Genomic DNA, 19317 nt, shown 5'->3' with positions numbered 1-19317 from the left:
CCTCACAATTAACCTAAAGGCGATAGAGGCATTTCAGATCCTCCAATTTACAGATGGAGAAGCTGAGTCTGGGAGGAGGCTGGGATTTGAGCCCAGTCTATCCCACCAAAGCCCATGCCTTCTCTCTGCACAGGTGGCCTCTCTGCTGGTGACAGAGACAGAAGTCATCCACATGGCGAGTTTTAACTCCTATGCAACAGTGAGTTTCTTGGATGTGGTGTTCACTTATAATGGCGTAACACCACCAAATGCCAGACCTCAAAGAACTTCCAATAAGGGATTGAATTTTGATACCTTAACAGCAACGTGGAGAGATTGTCACCAAAGCTTTGTTCTCAGTGGGTAGTTGCTTAATCAGAGAGCTCTAGGAGGAGTCTTTTGCCCTCGGATGTTTATTTTTAAAACAGGCTATTGTTTAGCCAGGCAACTGCTTCCTTTGGAGTGTTTTTGTAAAAAGTTCAGATGATTACTGCTTTGGCTGGGAGCCAACACCCTTGCTCATCAGAGCCTTCTCCTGAGGTGAAAAAAGCAAATAAATGCCTTTTCCTAAAATAAAGAGCTAGCAGGTGCCCCTGACTTCCAAGGACAACTGGGGATTTTATCCCTGTTTCTAGGCCACAGCCCAGCCTCAAAACTGTCCCAGGTTCAATGGACAACTCTGGGCTCACAAGGAACTGGAACCGTGCTCTTCTTTTTCTGCCCAGTTCAGGTGCCACCTGTTCCATCAAGCCTCTCCTGGTCATCTCAATCTGGTGACAGCTCAGGCTCCTTTGAAAACCCACAGTACCTAGTCTCCACACCAGGGCTTCACAAAACATCTAGTTTTTCAACTGGATGGAGCAAATCCAGTTGTTAAAATTTCTGATCTGTTACAGATCAATAACCTTCATAAACCATAGTTAGAGCAAATTACTAGAAAAATTATATTAAAAATAGACATACGAAATACTAGCCCTATTTTTTTTTTTTTTTTTTTTTTGGAGGGGGTGGGGATGGAATTTCACTCTTGTTGCCCAGGCTGGAGTGCAGTGGCCTGATATGGGCTTAATGCAACCAGCACCTCCCAGGTTCAAGAGATTCTCCTGCCTCAGACTCCTGAGTAGCTGGGATTACAGGTGGGCGCCACCACGCCCAGCAAATGTGTGTGTGTGTGTGTGTGTGTGTGTGTGTGTGTGTGTGTGTGTGTGTTTTAAGTAGAGATGTGGTTTCACCATGTTGGCCAAGCTAGTCTCAAACTCCTGACCTCAGGTGATCCACCTGCCTGGGACTCCCAAAGTGCTGGGATTACAGGCGTGAGCCACTATGCCTGGCCCCTATTTTTTATTATTACATTCAACAGAAATAAAGTTACTGTCCAATTACTATAAACATTTTAAATCCTCACTGCTAATTTCTGTGCAGATGCCATCACACCTGCTTGGTTCCCTCTCATTTATCACCTCCTATAGGACAGCTTTCAGCTCCCAGGTGAAACGAGTTCTGATAGTGAACTGTAAAGCGAAGGGGTCCTTTAGACCTCGCCAGCCACCAAAGATGGCCTGAGAGCAAGAAACACAGGTGGCCTTTGAGAGCAAAAACTCAGAAATAAAGTGCAAATGAGGTTTTACTTGTCTGGGACTAAGGTGGGCCTGCTCTCTGATGTCCCGCCAGTAAGAGTCTAGTGCCTGGATTCTCATTCTCACAGTCAACATTCATTGAGCTAGACCACAAGTTCTTACCAAGACAATATTGTCCCCAAGGCAGCAAAAGCTGTTTTTATTTGGTGGTGGTGAGTTGGGGGAGAAAATCTTACTTGTTTTATGTAAAAAACACATGTATCATTTACTATATAACCAGATATACAGTTCGTGGTTTTAGAATTTCACAGGGGTGGTGATTAGGAAAAAGGCTTTGGGGGTTGAGTTTGCACAATAGCAACAACAAAACAAGGTTGAAAAAGACTGAGATGTTACATATGTTCCCCTGTGGAGTCTTTTATGGCGAAAAGTGTTCTCGTTGGCTGCCCTGGGAACCAAACTAAACCACCATGTATATAAGTGGTTTCTAAGGAGACTACCTGCTGAGTTCCAAGTTTCAAACCCACAAGTGGATCTTTGAAATAGGGTCATTTGTAAGGAGAGGATTACTTGTAAAAAATGCAGCTCTTTCTGTCCTGTAGAAAGCTTCAAGTACAAACATTCTTAGGGCACCTTATTTAAGGCACCGGGGGCCCAGTGAAGAATAAGCTTCAGGCCTTAGAGCAATACAGTCAGTGCACTGATGGAACTACGTGCCAGGAGATTTGGGCTTAGCATCTTCCTTTCCCCTGCCCATGCTTGCAAGGCAAAGAACTTTTCCTGAATTTGATAATAGAGTTAAGCTGTAGTTTGTTCATTCAACATTGTTGAGCACACACTAAATGCTAAACACTGGTAGGGTCTAGAGACATTGGGCTGTCTAATAGGATAGCCATTAGCCATGTGTGGCTACTTAAATTGAGATTAATTAAAATTGGCTAGGTGTAGTGGCTCACACCTATAATCCTAGCAATTTGGGAGGCCAAGGTGGGAGGATCATTTGAGTTCAGGAGTTCAAGACCAGCCTGGGCAACATAGTGAGACCTCATCTTTAAAATTAAAAAAAAAAATTAAATTAATATATATTAACTAAAATGAAAACTCAGTTCGTCAGTCACACTAGCCACTTTCCAAGTGCTTGCTAACCATGTGCACTTTGTGGCTACTGCAGGGGACAGCACAAAAACAGAACCTTTCTGTCAGGAGGCTCGACTGGGCAGCGCTAGTCTAGAATTTTGTCACACATGGATAGAGTCAATATGGAATAGTGGTTAAGAATATGGCCTTTGAGGTAAAATGTAGATTGGTATCCCAGCTCTACCACTCACCTTACCAGCTTTATGATTATATGGTACTTAGCCTTTCTGAGCTACAGTTTTGTCTCTGTAAAATGGGCGTAATAATGCCTGCCTCCTTGGGTTATAATGAGAATTAAAGATGATGCATTAACATGCAGTCACTATAGTGTTTATTGTCATTATCATTATTTGTATTATAATTATCATCCTCATCATTATTGATATTAGTGGCAGGTGGGGTGTTTACAACCATCCAGACAGACATTTTATGATCATTAAGTTCTGTAATGTTCCTATTTACAGAGGTTTTCAAAGATTAGGCTGTTTCCCTGTATCTGTTCTCTCCCTCTATAGTGGTCACCACTCTTATCCCCAACAATGCATTATAAATCATGCAAGAGCCTGGACTTGGGAGCCAGCTCTGCCCCCATATTGATGACTAGAGAGGTAGAGGGTAACTATACAGTGGTAACTGTACAGAGGTAGAGGTAACTATACAGTGCAGAGAAGTATAATTGTTGATTTGAGTAAATATCTGATATATCTGGGAAAACGGTAGGATGGAGGTAGATTAGAGGAATGGAAAACAAAGGACCATGCGAAAGTTACTGCAAGATAATTGCTGTGCTCCAGGACAGAGGGGAAGTTGGATGTCTACTTGGGGATGTATTTGTTTAAGATATTTTCACCAAGATCTCATTATTATCAAGCCTTTTATTGCCAGCTGAGTCCTGGAGTACAAGCAGAGGCACCAGCCCATGGCCAAATCATTAAGACAAATTAAGACATATTAACATATGCTGGAAACAATTACCCACATAGATTTAATTTGTTTCACTGCTGGGAGAAAATCCTGAAAGGCCACTAAACACATCTCCTAGAACAGTTCTGTAACCGCTCTGTGACTCTCACTTGTCAGCGCTTTAGGGGCTGGAGTCTGCTTAAATTACACATCTACCAAAGAAGGACAATATATCTGAAAATAAATCCCATATTAGGGCTACAGATGAGTTACTTGGAGTCTGTTAAGGTGGTGATTCTTTTTGTTTCTTTTTAACCTATGATTTTTGTTAGAAATAATTATTATAGTTATCAAAACAATACACTGAGCTCTAAAATGAAATAGGCACATGTTTTATAATCATATAATATACTTAGCAAGCTTACATATTTGCATTATGATTTGCTCTTTAAGAGACCTAAACTAAACATGAGATAGTGAATTTGTTTCTGAATTTTGGCCTTCAATCTCTCTTGACTTTTTTGTTGTTGCTTGCCTAATTGTTACCTTTCGTTGTCTTACTGTGAGGAAAAGACTCTTCAACACAGCAAACTGCATTTTTCTCAAATCAAATAGAATCTATCATAAAAATTATTCTAGAATGTGACTATTGCAGTATGCCCATTATATGGCAATTGCACAATCTTTTCCCAGAGGTTGATGAATGGCCCCTTAACAACATTCTGGGGTAGCTACTACAGAGGCCAGAGCACCTTCTCTCAAAATATTAACTTCCAAAGGAGCAATCAACAGCCAGAGAAATGGTGTGTTTAGAGTGAGAAATGACTTGTTCTGTCATCATAATGGTGATCACTTCCTTGCAGATTTTTCCTGTACATCAAATATGTATGATTATATATGAGAAGCATAATCCTCCAGTCACTTAAAAAAAATGGATAGGCCTTTTAGTGTGGGAAATGAACATAAAAGTTACCTATGCATGCTGATAGCCATACAGGTTTACTCCCTTTCCCTTGGGGTTGCCTTGTGTCAACCTCTTCCTTTTTCCTGCTACCCTGTACCTTAGGCTTTGCAAATGGTTATGGGACAACTCATGTGTGCTGAATATGCAAAATCATTTTCTATAACGATCCTTTGATTCAAAATATGACCCTCATTTTGGAAATCAGGCTGGGTAGTGTCTGAAACCTCCAGTGACAGCTTGCTGAAAGATGATTCAATTGTTTCTCAACTCGGCCCATTTCCCATGTCCAAGTCCAATTGGAGAACGGCTTTTGACTCCATTTATATGAGCATCTTTGACAGAGAGCAAGGGTTTCTGGCAAGGAGGGATACCTGCCTTCCACCTCTAATCCAGCTGTCCTTGACACTCTAGACAGCCCTTTCAAATCTGGGCAACACTCAGTCATATTACTGGTAGCCAAGAACCATTTGAAGTGAGATCTAATCATATGATCGTAAGTCTCTGACATTACCTGTGCCCTGGGAAATTATTTATTAATATCTTTCCTCTTTCAAATAGAAATTTTAAGATGTCTCACAATAAAAGCTATACACAATAAGGTTGTTTACACAGACGCAATTTGAAAATCATGAAAAGAAGAAGGAAACACACTAACCAGAATGGATAATGACATTACTGTGAATTTGGCCCCAGGACCATTTAAAGATCCAGCAATAAGTGGATCATTAAATCCATTCTGGTATAGCCACATGACAGATTATTGAGCCATTAAAATTATCCTCAGGGTGAGTTTGTAACAGTGAGGGAAAATGCTTACAACTACAATATTAAGAAGAGAGAGGGTTAAAAACTATAAAATTCTCTCAGCTGTTTACAAAAAATTGAGAAAAATATTAGAAGAAAATTCACCAGAATATTAACTTGGTTGATGAGATGATGTGATTTTTGTTGTCATCTTTACCTTTTCTCCTTTTTCAGATAATTATAATGAATATATATTACTTTTATAATTGTATATAAACATTATTTTTTCCAGTTGAGCCTAAGCTTCCTGGAAAGGGCAGAAAGGAAAACTATCATTAGTTACATGATTTCTCAAGTGTTAAAAAAAAAAAAAACTATCTCAGGCCAGGCATGATGACTCACACCTGAAATCCCAGCACTTTGGGAGGCCAAGGTGGCAGATCACCTGAGGTCGGGAGTTTGAGACAAGCCTGGCCAACATGGTGAAACCTCATCTCTACTAACAATACCAAAATTAGCTGGGCATGGTGGTGTGCACCTGTAATCCCAGCTACTCGGGAAGCTGAGGCAGGAGACTCACTTGAACCCGGGAGGCGGAGGTTGTAGTGAGCCGAGATCACACCACTGCACTCCAGCCTGGGTGACAGAGTAAGATTCTGTCTCAAAACAAACAAACAAACAAACAACAACAACAAAACTATCTCAGTTCTTCGAGATAAACTTTTCCTAGATAATTGAATTCCAAAGGAGGTTTATCATAAGGGATGTTGAATGATATAATACAAATCTTGGTAAAGTTCTTACTGCAAATGTGGTAGGGGGACTCGTTATGATCATTTTCTGACCAACTCCAAGAAGATCTGAAAGCAGGGCACTCCTGGAGGTCAAGGCTATGGGAAGCTGCCTGCAGGGGAACTTGCACCTGACTGGGCTTCCCTCTCTTACATCTGTTTGGAATTTTTAAGTGTTGCTTTTGCCCATTGCATGTTATTGCCCATTGTCTGTAGATGAGAACACCTCTCATCTCTTTATTTCACACCTTGAGGATTAAATCATGGGTCCTGGAAACTTTTAAAATTAATGTAATTTGATTTCTGTCTCCCCCTTCAGGTGTTGCTGCACTGGATTCCAACGTATCTGGAAAAATTGGTCTACGCGCTGTCGTGTATTATTTCTGTACCACTCTCATTGCTGTTATCCTAGGTAATATTTATTTCTGAATCCTTATTCCTCTATGTAATGGTAATTTTTTTTCATTCAAAAAGTAGTTGGCGGCCAGACGCGGTGGCTCAGGCCTATAATCCCAGCACTCTGGGAGGCTGAGGTGAGCAGATCCCTTGAGGTCAGGGGTTTGAGACCAGCCTGGCCAACATGAAAACCTGTTTCTACTAAAAGTACAAAAATATTAGCTGGGCATGGTAACATGCACCTGTAGTCCTAGCTACTCGGGAGGCTGAGGCAGGAGAATCACTTGAACCCGGCAGACAGACTTCAAAGGGAAAACTTTATGGTACTTTGACAATACTACTTTCTGATTAAAAAAAAAATTGTGTGTTAAGAAAAGCTCAACTACTTTTTTAAAAATATATATTTTTTAATTAAAAAGAGACGTGGGGAGTCTTGCTATGTTGCCCAGGCTGGTCTTGAACTCTTGGGCTCAAGGGATCTGCCTGCCTCAGCCTCCCAAAGTGCTGAGATTACAGGCATGAGCCACTGTGCCTGGCCCTAATTACTTTTTTTTTTTTTTCAAGAAGGAGTCTCACTCTTGTCACCCAGGCTGGAGTGCAGTGGCATGATCTCGGCTCACTGCAACCTCTGCCTCCTGGGTTCAAACGATTCTCCTGCCTCAGCCTGGCGAGTAGCTGGGATTACAGGTGCACACCACCATGGCCAGCTAATTTTTGTATTTTTTTAGTAGAGACAGGGTTTTGCCATGTTGGCCAGGCTGGTCTCAAACTCCTGACCTCAGGTGATCCACCTGCCTTGGCCTCCCAAAGTGTTGGGATTACAGGCATGAGCCATTGCGCCCAGCCACTTACATAATTCTTAAAGTGGATAATTGGTCTATAATAGTGAAGTTGAGTATAATTATAAAATATTTTCAGAAATATAGCATTTTAGTGCATTTCACATAGTAACAAGAGCTAACAGCTATCCTTGTTAACCTATCCTTGTTAAGGATAAATCCCACTTGTAGGAGGGAGAAAATTCTAATAAGGGAGTAGCTGCTCTTATACCTTTAGCATGATTTTTTGAAGAATGCTTGGTCTTTGTAACCCTGAGTGACATTTTAAGAAGAATGTCCAGAGGGGGAAGACAGAAAGAGCATGTACTCAGATGTGGCAGCAGCTCGGCCCTTGTAGCCCTGCTTCAATGAGCTGAGGAAGAGGTGGGATGTGGTGAGGCTTTAATGGTATTAGGCCAAGGGACCCAGGAGGGCCTGAACTCTGCCATGAAACAAAACCACATCATCTCATGAGTTTCCTGAGGAAGACAGACACAGAGAAAAAATAGCAATGAGAAGCAAGATCCTGCTCTCTTATTAGATGGAGGCATATAGCCCTTCTACAACCCTGAGAGAGGAAAAGAGTGGGCCATGCCCACTCATGGCCCCTTATTGCCCAGCAACTCCTCCCACTAGCAAAACGGACCCATTCAGCATACCAGAGCCCTACCCCTTGGATTACCATTGCCTCCTCTTGAGGGAGGAGCAATAAAGAGCATGAGGACCTTTTTCTTCTTCATTTCCCTCCAGTCAAACACCCTCCAATGTCTTGGTCTCTTCTCAGCCTCCCACCTTGGCTTGGACACTCAAGTGACAGGAATCCATTACTTACCAAGGCCACAATGGTGATGTCAGATGCTCTGCCATGTAGACAGTTCTTCCTTACAGAGAGATGAACCTTCTCTCCCTATAACTCCCATCTATTTGTCCTCATTCCACCCCTGGAATAGCATTTTCCCACATGACTGCTTTAGAGATACTTGAAGACCTATGGTGTGGAAGGAAGGCAAGGCTGGTTTTGTATTATCAGGAGGATAACCAGCATTGTGGGTAAAAGTTGCAGAAAGACATCAGATGCATTCTCTGGGCTGGAAAATGGATCCTCCTTACCCTAACACCTTCCTAGGCCGATCTCATAAGTTCAAGAAAAAGAATATTCTCATCAGCAGGTGTTTCCAGAAGCAATTCTGGGATGCAGCCCCTTCATTTTAAACACACATGCACACACACACATGCACGCAAGCACACGGAGTTCTTCCTGCTTACTCATTTAAATGGAAGAGTAATTAAAGTGGTTGCTGAGGTTCCAGAGGAGGCTCAGCATTTTGGCTGGACCTCAGCGTCCTCCCCATCACACTATTGCCTGGTATAACCATGCCTGCTGTTCAAGGTGCTAGCTGTGCCAGGTGCCCTGGAAGGTTCCTAATGCTCTGTGGACACTGTCCTTGGCTACAGGTATTGTGCTGGTGGTGAGCATCAAGCCTGGTGTCACCCAGAAAGTGGCTGAAATCGACAGGACAGGCAGCACCCCTGAAGTCAGTACGGTGGATGCCATGTTAGATCTCATCAGGTGAGTGTCTTGCCACAAGGTGGCTTCAAGGACATGCGACCCTATAGTAGTACAAGGCCTTGTACATGGTTTAATATTCTGCTGTTACTCTATTGAAATTTTTAATAACTTTTGAATTATTGTGCACTTTCATTTTGCTCAGGAACCCACAAATTACATAGCCAGTACTGCTTGCCAAGTCCTGGTTCCAAGAGGGAAGAGAAGAAACAGGCTTCTGAGTCAGGATTAGGATGAACAGAAGTGCAGATACATGTTCCAGAGAGATGCTGGGATGGATTGGTAGTCAGTTCTGAAGCACACTTAGAAAAATACATTTTTTAATTGTACAGGAGAAACCTCTTATTGAAAGCAACCAGAGCTGTAAATAGGTCAGTCAATAAAAAATACCAATTAAAGCAGAGACTCGTAAAAAAAGACATAAGATACACATTACATATTTTGTTTTCACTTAACACTTAGTGCATTTATTCACCAATTGTTTGACATAAAGTCAAGGTCTTTTCTTCAAGTTTGTTAGCTCATGGTAATTTCTTAAAGTTTCTGTTGCATATACAGCCCTTATAAACGTATCATCTGCAATTTCCAGATGAAGTTTCTGTACAACAGAGCACCAAAACCTGTAGACATTGCAAAGAAAGCTGAGTGTAAATCTTTCCAGTTTTTCTTTTTAATTTCAGTGATCTTCCCATACCTAATCTAACCATAAAAATCTTAGTCACTGGCCTTTATTGAGTTTCCATGCATGTGGCTTAGATTTTATAGAAACCATACCTTCCTTTTTATGCTCCTATTTCACTGGTTTACATAATATGAAATTCAGTAATTATGATGATATTTGCAACTGGTATAAAGAATTTGGGAACAAATACAGTGAACCCATGGTAAGTGTATTAGTCCATTTTCACACTGCTATAAAGAACTACCTGGGACTGGGTAATTTATAATGGAAAGAGGTTTAATTGACTCACAGTTCCACATGGCTGGGGAGGCCTCAAGAAACTTAAAATCATGGCAAAGGCAGGGAAGCAAGGCACGTCTTACATGGCTGCAGGAGAGAGAACAAGGCCGAAGGGAGAAGTGCCATACACTTTCAAACAACTAAATCTTGTGAGAACTCACTCATGATCACAGGAATAGCATGGGAGAAACCACCCACCATGATCCAATCACCTCCCATGAGGCCCCTCCCCTGACATATGGGGATTACAATTTGACATGAGATTTGGGTGGGGACACAGAGCCAAACCATATCAGTAAGCATACAACGTCATTGATGAAAACAGAAATGTTCAGAATATTAAAGAATAAATAGTCTCTTGACTGTGAGTGTTCATTTCACTGAGGACAGCAAGCATGTCAGTTACTCAGTGAATCAGTTGTGATAGTTGATTAGGAGAGCTTTCTATACTTGGGTGAAGCTCAGCAGGAAAAAAGAAATCTCAGTACAAGGAAGTATTCCGCAAAGGAGAGGCCAGAAGAGAAACCAGAGTACCAGTTTTATATTATACTCATTTCTACCAATATATTAGGTATGACAAAACAATACTTTTTGCCCTAACATAATACTGCCTTTCATGTCTCCACAGGAATATGTTCCCTGAGAATCTTGTCCAGGCCTGTTTTCAGCAGGTAATATTAATTACTCGTGCTCTTAAATTGCTACCCTCTTCCCATTATCAATTAAAACATGTTTTTTTCTGCTGTGATTCAAGAAATGGAATTAGCCCCGCAAAAATGGCAGCAGGGCGTACACCTGTGACTGGCCGAGTTTAAGGTGATGTCTCTATTTTGTATCTAGCCTTTCTGGCTCACAGTAAGGTGCATGTCACAATTTACACTGCTTCCTTTTCCTTTATGCTTTTCCCCCCAAAAGAGCTCAAATGGTACAAGTCAGAAATCTGTCAAATAATGAGTATTTTAAAATGTGGCCTCCAGTACCTATTTTTGGAGAACCATGGTATATTTGTACAGAAGTTTAAACTTTCTGCAGAAAAAAGGTAGCTCTTTATCTCCTCTTTGCTTTTCCTCTGGTATTAGAACCTAGGATCTAACCCTCCTGGTATGGTCCACATCTGGGTTCAGTCTTCTCCTTAATCATTGTGTCCCAGACAGGTGTGGAAGCTCAAACCTGTAATCCCAGCACTGTGGGAGGCCAAGGTGGGAGATCCCTTGAGCTCAGGAATTCCAGACTAGCTTTGGCAACATGGCAAGACCATGTCTCTAAAAAGAAATAATAAAAAATCATTGCATCCCCATTGCCGGAGCTCTACAATGCAGTGTAACAAAGCCATGATTTTTTTTTTTTTTTCTGTAGGAAAATTGAACAATCTCTTCACTCCATTTACTTCAAGCCTTTCCCTCCTATTTATTTATGTGCTTTAAGACAGCTGAGTCCATCACAAACTGCTGTATTCATTTACATAAGTTACATGAACAGAGGCTTCTGTGTATACCAACAAAAATGGCAACTCTGTTGCTTTCTGCAGACCTCCACAAGGGACAGAACCTCCTCGATTACGGGGGGCCTTTGCAAATCAGTCACAGTGGTTGTTTGTAAGGTTCTCGGTGTTGGCAGAGCCTTGTGGGGGGACGTTTATGCTGGTGTAATAATATACTCACTCTTTCTTAAACCCCCATGTGGAAACTCCACAGAACCAAACAGGGCTGAAAGAAGAGAATTCAACAGCAGTCTCACTGAATAGCCCTAAGGGGACTGTTGATTTTGGAACAACCATATCGTTAAACCTTTCTTGATGCTTATTAAAGTTGTAGTGATGTTATCAAAGTGATGAAGTGTTTTTGCTCAAATTAAAAATAATTTATTAATTGATAAAAACAAAAATGATTGACAGGAATCCTTACAGAGTCTGTCTCTGAAAGCACCTGCAGATCAAGCCTGTACTTTCTTTTCTATTATTCCTCCATCAACTTGTCGCTTATTGTGAAAGTGAAGGAACATTTTGACATAAGTGAATGGTGATTGTGGGAGTCAGGGGTTTAAATTTCTGCCTTGCTTTTAGTTCCAAAACCTGATGGGAGGTACCACTGACAACTGGAGCCAACAGAGGCATTGGAGGTAGATCCCTTCAGTGGCACTTGTTTGACCAAAATAACATGTTCCTGTGATTTAGTCTCAAAAGCTTAAAAAACATTTTTTTGTTTGCTTGTCCTTGATTTTCTCCAACGTGCAGTACAAAACTAACCGTGAAGAAGTGAACCCTTCCAGTGATCCAGAGACGAACATGACAGAAGAGTCCTTCACAGCTGTCATGACAACTGCTATTTCCAAGGTACCATTCTTGTTTCCTGTTCCTCTTCCCCAGGAGACACGCACTGAGTCATGACCAAGCAGGAAATACAGTCAATCCTTGTTATTCACAGAATCTGCATTTGTGAATTCACCTACTTGCTAAAATTTATTTGTGACCCCAAAATCCATACTTATGGGGCTTTCGTGGTCATCCACAGGTACATAAAAAGCAGCAAAATATTTGAGTCACCCGACAGACACGTTCCCAGCAAAGATGAACAAGGTTGTGCTCTGTTTTCATGCTTTGATTCTCATATTGGAAACAAGTGTCCATTTTGCAGTGTGTTTAGTGTCATCTTTTTTGCATTTTTGTGATTTTCCTTGCTGATTTTGCTGTTTAAAATGGACCAGGGCAGGGTTCAATGACTCACGTCTGTAATCCCAGCATGTTGGGATACTGAGGCGGGAGGATCACTTGAGCCCAGGAGTTCCAGACCAGTCTGCACAACATAATGACACTTCACCTCTACAAAAAATGAAAAATAGCCGGGTGTGATGGTGCACACCTAGAGTCCCAGCTACTTGGGAGGCTGAAGTAGGAGAATCACTTGTTCAGGGAAGTCAAGGCTGCAGTGAACCATGATTGAATCACTGCACTTCAGCCTGGGTAGCAGAGACCCTGTGTCAAAAATAAAAAAATAAAAAAGGACCAGGCTGGGTATGGTGGCTCACACTTGTAATCCCAGTACTTGGGAGGCCAAGACAGGTGGATCACTTGAGGCCAGGAGTTTGAGACTGGCTTGGGAAACATAGTAGGACCCCATCTCTACAAAACATCTTAATATTACCCAGGTGTGGTGGCACATGCCTGTAGTCCCAGATACTTGAGAGGCTGAGGCAAGAGGATCGTTTGAGCTATGATTGCACCACTGCCCTCCAGCCTGGGTGACAGGGCAAGACTCTTGTTTCAAAAAAAATAAGCATCATGTTGAAGTGGTCTCCAGGGTTCCTAAGCACAAGAAGACTTGATGTGCCTTAGGGAGAAAATTTGTGCTTTAGATAAGCTTCATTCAGGCATGAGTTATAGTGCTGTTGGCTGTGAGGTCAATATTAATAAATGAACAATCTATATGAAACAAGGTGTCTGTAAAAGAAATACACACAACAATGTTATATATTGATTGTTTGCTGAAAAGGATGTGTCCAAGGTTCCCAGAAATGTAATCCTGCATTTCTCCTAGGAGCAACAGTTCAATATTTGCTAATGCAGTGTTCATGGGCACTTTACAGAACATAATTACCAGGAATAGAGAGAATCGACCACAAAGAGCAAAAAAAAATGAGCCCTGTTGCCTCTACCTCTCCGGGTCTGCTTACAGTAGAGCTGGCCATCTCTAGGAACTGCTGTAGATTTGTCAGATACATAAGCATGCAATGCAGGTCCACAATTCCTAGTCAGAATCTCTCTACCCAGATGTAATTCGGAGTTCAGAGTTTCTCAGACTTTAGAAAGGCCATGTGGTGTGTGTACTGCATATTATGCAACCTTGGTAAGTGAGATGGGCAACAACATGCCAGAATCAACCACATCAATGTTTTTATAACAGACTCATAAATATTCTGCCAAGGAGAGAAATGGATCCTTAGTAGCCAGTAGCCTCATCTCAGTTTAGGATAGGTTTTGCTGCCAAAAGAGTGTGCTATAAACTTATCAATAAAATCAACATGCTTTGAGAGCTTTGGGGATTTCAGAATTGGAGATCAGAATGTGTGGGCCTGCAGTTGTATCTTTGTAAGCCTGTAGTGAGTTCTCCTGAATGTTCTCTCAACTTCACACAGGAAGGAATGATTTAAGGAGAAAAGGAGTATTCATTATACTTAAGAATTCATATTAAATAAACTACTGTTGGCTCCCTGCTTCCTACTGCAGAAAGCCTTAACTCCTCTGACTGGGTTCAGAGGCGCTGCATGACCTGGCTTCTCTCTAGTTTTCACAACTTACTTCCAGTGGGCGCCTCTCTTCTTTCCAGATCCACCTCCTCCATCACTCCTTATTCTTGCCTTTTGATGTTGTTCCACAAATATTTTCTGAGCACCCTCCATACCCCAGGCCTGCTGGGCATTGGGATTATAATGGTGAAAAGACAGACACCAGGCCTCTGTCCTCACACAAAGAATATGAGTATTACAGTCAGGAAGAGTGGGATGTTTGGGGGGCATTCAGCAAGCGGTGTTAAATTAGTCTGGAGGCCGTAATGAATGAGCAAGAATTATTCAAGGAGGGTGCAAAGGCCCAGTGCATGATCATTTTTGCCTTTGCTTGCCATCTTTTTGAAACATACTTTTTCTCCTGGCTGCTGATTCCTCAGCCATAGCTTTCCCTAACCTTGAAACCCTCATTCATGTCCCACTCTCTATATGACACTTGTATCTCATAGTTTGGGTGCACAATTAATTACATACCATCCTGCTATTATTGGCTCATGCTTCTCACAGTCTTCTCTCTCCAACTGAATCTTAAGACCTTATGCTATAGCCAGTGCAGTAATACTCTAGCTTTTCCCTAAATATATGTTTGATCATAAGTAAGAAACGGACTGGTAGCCCAGTGGCTCCTCAACATAATTTTTTGTTTGTTTGTTTGAGATGGAGTCTTGCTCTATCACCCAGGCTGGAATGCAGTGCTGCGACCTTGGCTCACTGCAGCCTCTGCCTCCCAGGTTCAAGCAGTTCTCCTGCCTCAGCCTCCCAAGTAGCTGGCATTACAGGCGCCTACCACCATGCCTGGCTAATTTTGGTATTTTTATTAGAGACGGGGTTTCACCATGTTGGCCAGGCTGGTCTCGAACTCCTAACCTCAGGTGATCCACCTGCTTCAGCCTCCCAAACTGCTGGGATTACAGGTGTGAGCCACCGTGCCTAGCTAACATAATTCTTTATAAACCTAGTTGGCATCACTCAGTTATCTCTCTATAAAACTCAGGTTATTTGTACCCAGGATAAAGTGAAGAAATTAAGCCAGGCATGGTGGCATGCACCTGTAGACCCAGCTACTTGGGAGGCTGAGGTGGGAGGATCACTTGAGCCCTCCTTGAGGAGTTTGAAGCTGCAGTGAGCTATGATCATGCCACTGCACCCCAGCCTGGACAACATGAGACCCTGTCGTTTAAAAAAAAAAAAAAAAAAAAAAGTAAAAACAAAAACATGATTCACAGTAGTAGGTATTTAGCTAATTTTTATATGTCTAAAATCCTACCAATGATAGACTGGATAAAGAAAACGTACACATATACACCATGGAATGCTATGCTACCATTAAAAAAGAACAAGATCATGTCCTTTGCAAGGGACATGGATGGAGCTGGAGGCCATTATTCTTAGCAAACTAACACAGGAACAGAAAACCAAATACTGCCTGTTCTCACTTATAAGTGGGAGCTAAATGATGAGAACACATGGACACATAGAGGGAAACAACACACACTGGGGCCTTTCAGAGGGTGAATGGTGGGAGGAGGGAGAGGATCAGGAAAAATAACTAATGGATACTAGGCTTAATACCTGAGTGATGAAATAATCTGTACAACAAACCCCCATGACACACGTTTACCTATGTAACAAACCTGCACATCTTGCACCACATGTACCCTTGAAGGTAAAAGTTTAAAAAAAAAAAAAAAAAAAGAATCCTGGCTGGGCGTGGTGGCTCACACATGTAATCCCAGCACTTCGAGAGGCTGAGGCAGGCAGATCACCTGAGGTCAGGAGTTCGAGACCAGCCTGGCCAACATGGCGAAACCCTGTCCCTATGAAAAATACAAAACATTAACTGGGTGTGGTGGCGGATGCCTGTAATCCCAGCTACTAGGGAGGCTGAGGCAGGAGAATTGCTTGAACCCGGGAGGCGGACCTTGCAGTGAACTGAGATACCACCACTGCACTCCAGCCTGGGTGACAGAGTGAAACTGTCTCAAAAAAAATAAGTAAAATAAATAAATAGGCCAGGCGCGCTGGCTCACGCCTATAATCCCAGCACTTTGGGAGGCCAACGTGGGCGGAACACAAAGTCGGGAGATTGAGACCATCCTGGCTAACGTGGTGAAACCCCGTCCCTACTAAAAATACAAAAAAATTAGCCGGGCATGGTAGCGGGCGCCTGTAGTCCCAGCTACTCGGAAGGTTGAGGCAGGAGAATGGCGTGAACCCGGGAGGCGGAGCTTGCAGTGAGCTAAGATCGTGCCACTGCACTCCAGCCTGGGTGACAGAGAGAGACTCCATCTCTAAATAAATAAATAAATAAATAAATAAATAAATAAATAAATAAATAAATAAAAAAGCCTATTGGTCATCCAAGACCACAGGCATAAAGAATGTTACTATGCTTCATTATCAGGGTAAAACAGATGGTAAAAGTGTTCACACTGGTAAGTACTTTGTACTTCCTGCATTATTAATTCCTGTCTTTTTTAAGCAGACTCCAAATGTAGCCAGTAGTTAAAATGACTCTGAAAAGTGCCTTGATTCTAAAATTCATAATAAAAATATAAACTGTTCCAGAATAAGAAATCTTTATAAGAAATATTCAAATATGACTTGTTGAAAGAAGAGAAAGCATGTTAACTTCGCGGAGCAAGGGTTAAGTTTGTTACATGCATAGGTATTTTTATTATTGTTTTTATATTTTCTATAGTTTTGTTGACTCTGCCTGGGAGATCACCAGTTTATTATGTTTGGTCATCGTATCTTCTCATTTCCAAACCTGTGCTTTCTAACAAGATTATAATCATGCGTCAATATGTTTTCTTGGTTTTGATCCACAGAACGAAACAAAGGAATACAAAATCATTGGCACGTATTCAGATGGCATAAACGTCCTGGGCTTGATTGTCTTTTGCCTTGTCTTTGGACTTGTCATTGGAAAAATGGGAGAAAAGGGACAAATTCTGGTGGATTTCTTCAATGCTTTGAGTGATGCAACCATGAAAATTGTTCAGATCATCATGTGGTGAGCAGACACCGTTTAATGTCATTTTGCTTCCCCTGACAATTCTGTCTCCTCAAAATTAGAAGAGGTTTTATGTTTCTCAACTGACCTCATGCTAGAGAAGTTGGACATTTAATATTGAGCCCCCAGAGTATTTTGTGGGGGCTTTTGTTGCTGTTGGTTGTTCTTGTTTTTGAGACAGAGTCTCACTCTGTCACTCCAGGCTGGAATGCAGTGGTAAAATCTCGGCTCACTGCAGCCTCAACTTCCTGTGCTCAAGTGATCCTCCCATCACAGCTACCTGAGTAGCTGGGACTACAAGCATGTACCACCATGCCTGGCTATTTTTTTGTATTTTTTGTAGAGACAGGGTTTTGCCATGTTGCCCAGGCTGATCTCAAACTCCTGGGCTCAAGCCATCTACCCACTTCATCCTCCCAAAATGCTGGGATTACAAGTGTGAGCCACCATACCCAGCCACCACTAGAGTATTAAATAATTCTACATATTACCCAGGAGTTAGTACATGAACAAAAGTCTAGCTATCAACCATTGTCTTTTCCCTCAAAGCCTTGCGAGATCATCTTGCACCCAGTCAGCCTTCATGTAAGAAGTAATTCTCTAAAAAATGATTAGAAGGAGTTCATTGTACATGAGAACACAAGTGCTTTCCCTATTGTGCCCCATGCAAAAGTGAGTTTCAAAATATTTATAACTGGTACAGCATGGGCACTAACCCATCTGAATGAAAGCTGCCATCCGTGAGCATACCAGTGACACCACTTGAGTGTCTGCCCTGTCCCTGGAAATGCCAAAAAGTCCACCTTTCTTAGGAGGCATCTGCCTCACTTACCTCATATTTAATTGGTTCAACATTATTTAATCCAAAGTGTAGATACTGACAGTGATGTCTGACAGTGGTGTAAAGGGTTCAGTAAAAATGGCCAGACAGGTCACTTAATACTGCAGAAACCTCAGCTTCATCATCTGTTAAAAAGGATAATAAAACCTACCCCCAGGGATAGGAGAAGTACATTAAATGAAATGATGCACGTAAAATACTTTCCCTAACGCAAGATGTAATGAGAGCTCCACAAATAGAGCTATTATGATCACTTCCAGTACTAATACTATTGCCTCTATTGCTGATACCTGGGAAACAGATGACCATGGCTAGAAAGAGCCATATTTGTCAGTGAGGATCAAGCTCAAGTGAGATCTGCAGATATGGCAATCAGCAGGATATATGTGCACTAGGAACATGGCATGAGGTGTGCGCCCTCATCCACAAATTCTGGTGGATTTCTTCAATGCTTTGAGTGATGCAACCATGAAAATTGTTCAGATCATCATGTGGATCTGTTCAGATCAACAAGAACCACATGTTCTTGCCAAGTTTGCAAACTACCCTGTGGTAGTTTGGATGGGTAGAATTTAAGGTGCACATAGGTACTGAAAACTAGAGCCAGTATTGTTCACCCAGGACTTGAAACAGCTCTTAGCTTCAATTCTGCATCCTGTGCTCCACCAAGTGTGCATGCCAAGCCGAGCGTGCGCACACTGGCCTGTTCCTTCCCCACCAACCCAGCATGAGAAAACACTTGCTGACGGAATCATGCCTCTGTTGTGCTTCCTTTCCAGTTATATGCCACTGGGTATTTTGTTCCTGATTGCTGGGAAGATCATAGAAGTTGAAGACTGGGAAATATTCCGCAAGCTGGGCCTTTACATGGCCACAGTCCTGACTGGGTATGTCAGACTCAAGAGAAGAGACAGAAAGTTCCTTTAATCCAATAGGATGGCCACTGAGAGGTTGGGTTTCAGTTGGTTAAAACTGGCGTCTCCCCTATGTGCTGGGAAAGATAGGGTTCAGAGATAAGACAGCAGGGGGAGGAGGGCTGCCCTTTAACAGCTGTACTGTAGGTGGATCATGCTGTGCTAATTGTCAGCTCTTGGCAGAACAGCCTGGACCAGGCTTTGTCACTGCCTTTATTGGTTATGTTAAAATAATTTTTTAAAACAAGAGAGAAACCCACTTATAGCCTCCCTTGGCTCTCTCCCGGCCTTCATTTCCTTAAGAATGTAAACTAGCCAAGCAAGTAAGAATAGCCTCCATGCACCCTGAACCTGAAAGAAATTAGCAAGGGCCTACCTAAATGAAATCAGACTTGAGCAAGTAGGAGCAGGATGGCTGTTGGTTCAAA

At 42.1% G+C, this 19317-nt stretch overlaps 1 protein-coding gene across 1 annotated transcript in view; it reads left to right on the top strand.

Annotated features, from left to right (window-relative positions):
- The window catches only part of SLC1A1 (solute carrier family 1 member 1), a 92964-nt gene that overhangs the window by 60316 nt on the left and 13331 nt on the right, over positions 1–19317 (top strand). Inside the window, exons 3-8 of the mRNA XM_023213186.2 lie at positions 6415–6507; positions 8765–8879; positions 10466–10508; positions 12071–12169; positions 16950–17134; positions 18755–18862. Coding sequence (XP_023068954.1) covers positions 6415–6507; positions 8765–8879; positions 10466–10508; positions 12071–12169; positions 16950–17134; positions 18755–18862 — 643 coding nt within the window. The remainder of the gene's footprint in view (positions 1–6414; positions 6508–8764; positions 8880–10465; positions 10509–12070; positions 12170–16949; positions 17135–18754; positions 18863–19317) is intronic.

This window comes from Piliocolobus tephrosceles, chromosome 14, assembly GCF_002776525.5.
Source record: "Piliocolobus tephrosceles isolate RC106 chromosome 14, ASM277652v3, whole genome shotgun sequence".
Lineage (NCBI taxonomy): Eukaryota > Metazoa > Chordata > Mammalia > Primates > Cercopithecidae > Piliocolobus > Piliocolobus tephrosceles.
This window is presented reverse-complemented; position numbering and strand designations above follow the sequence as displayed.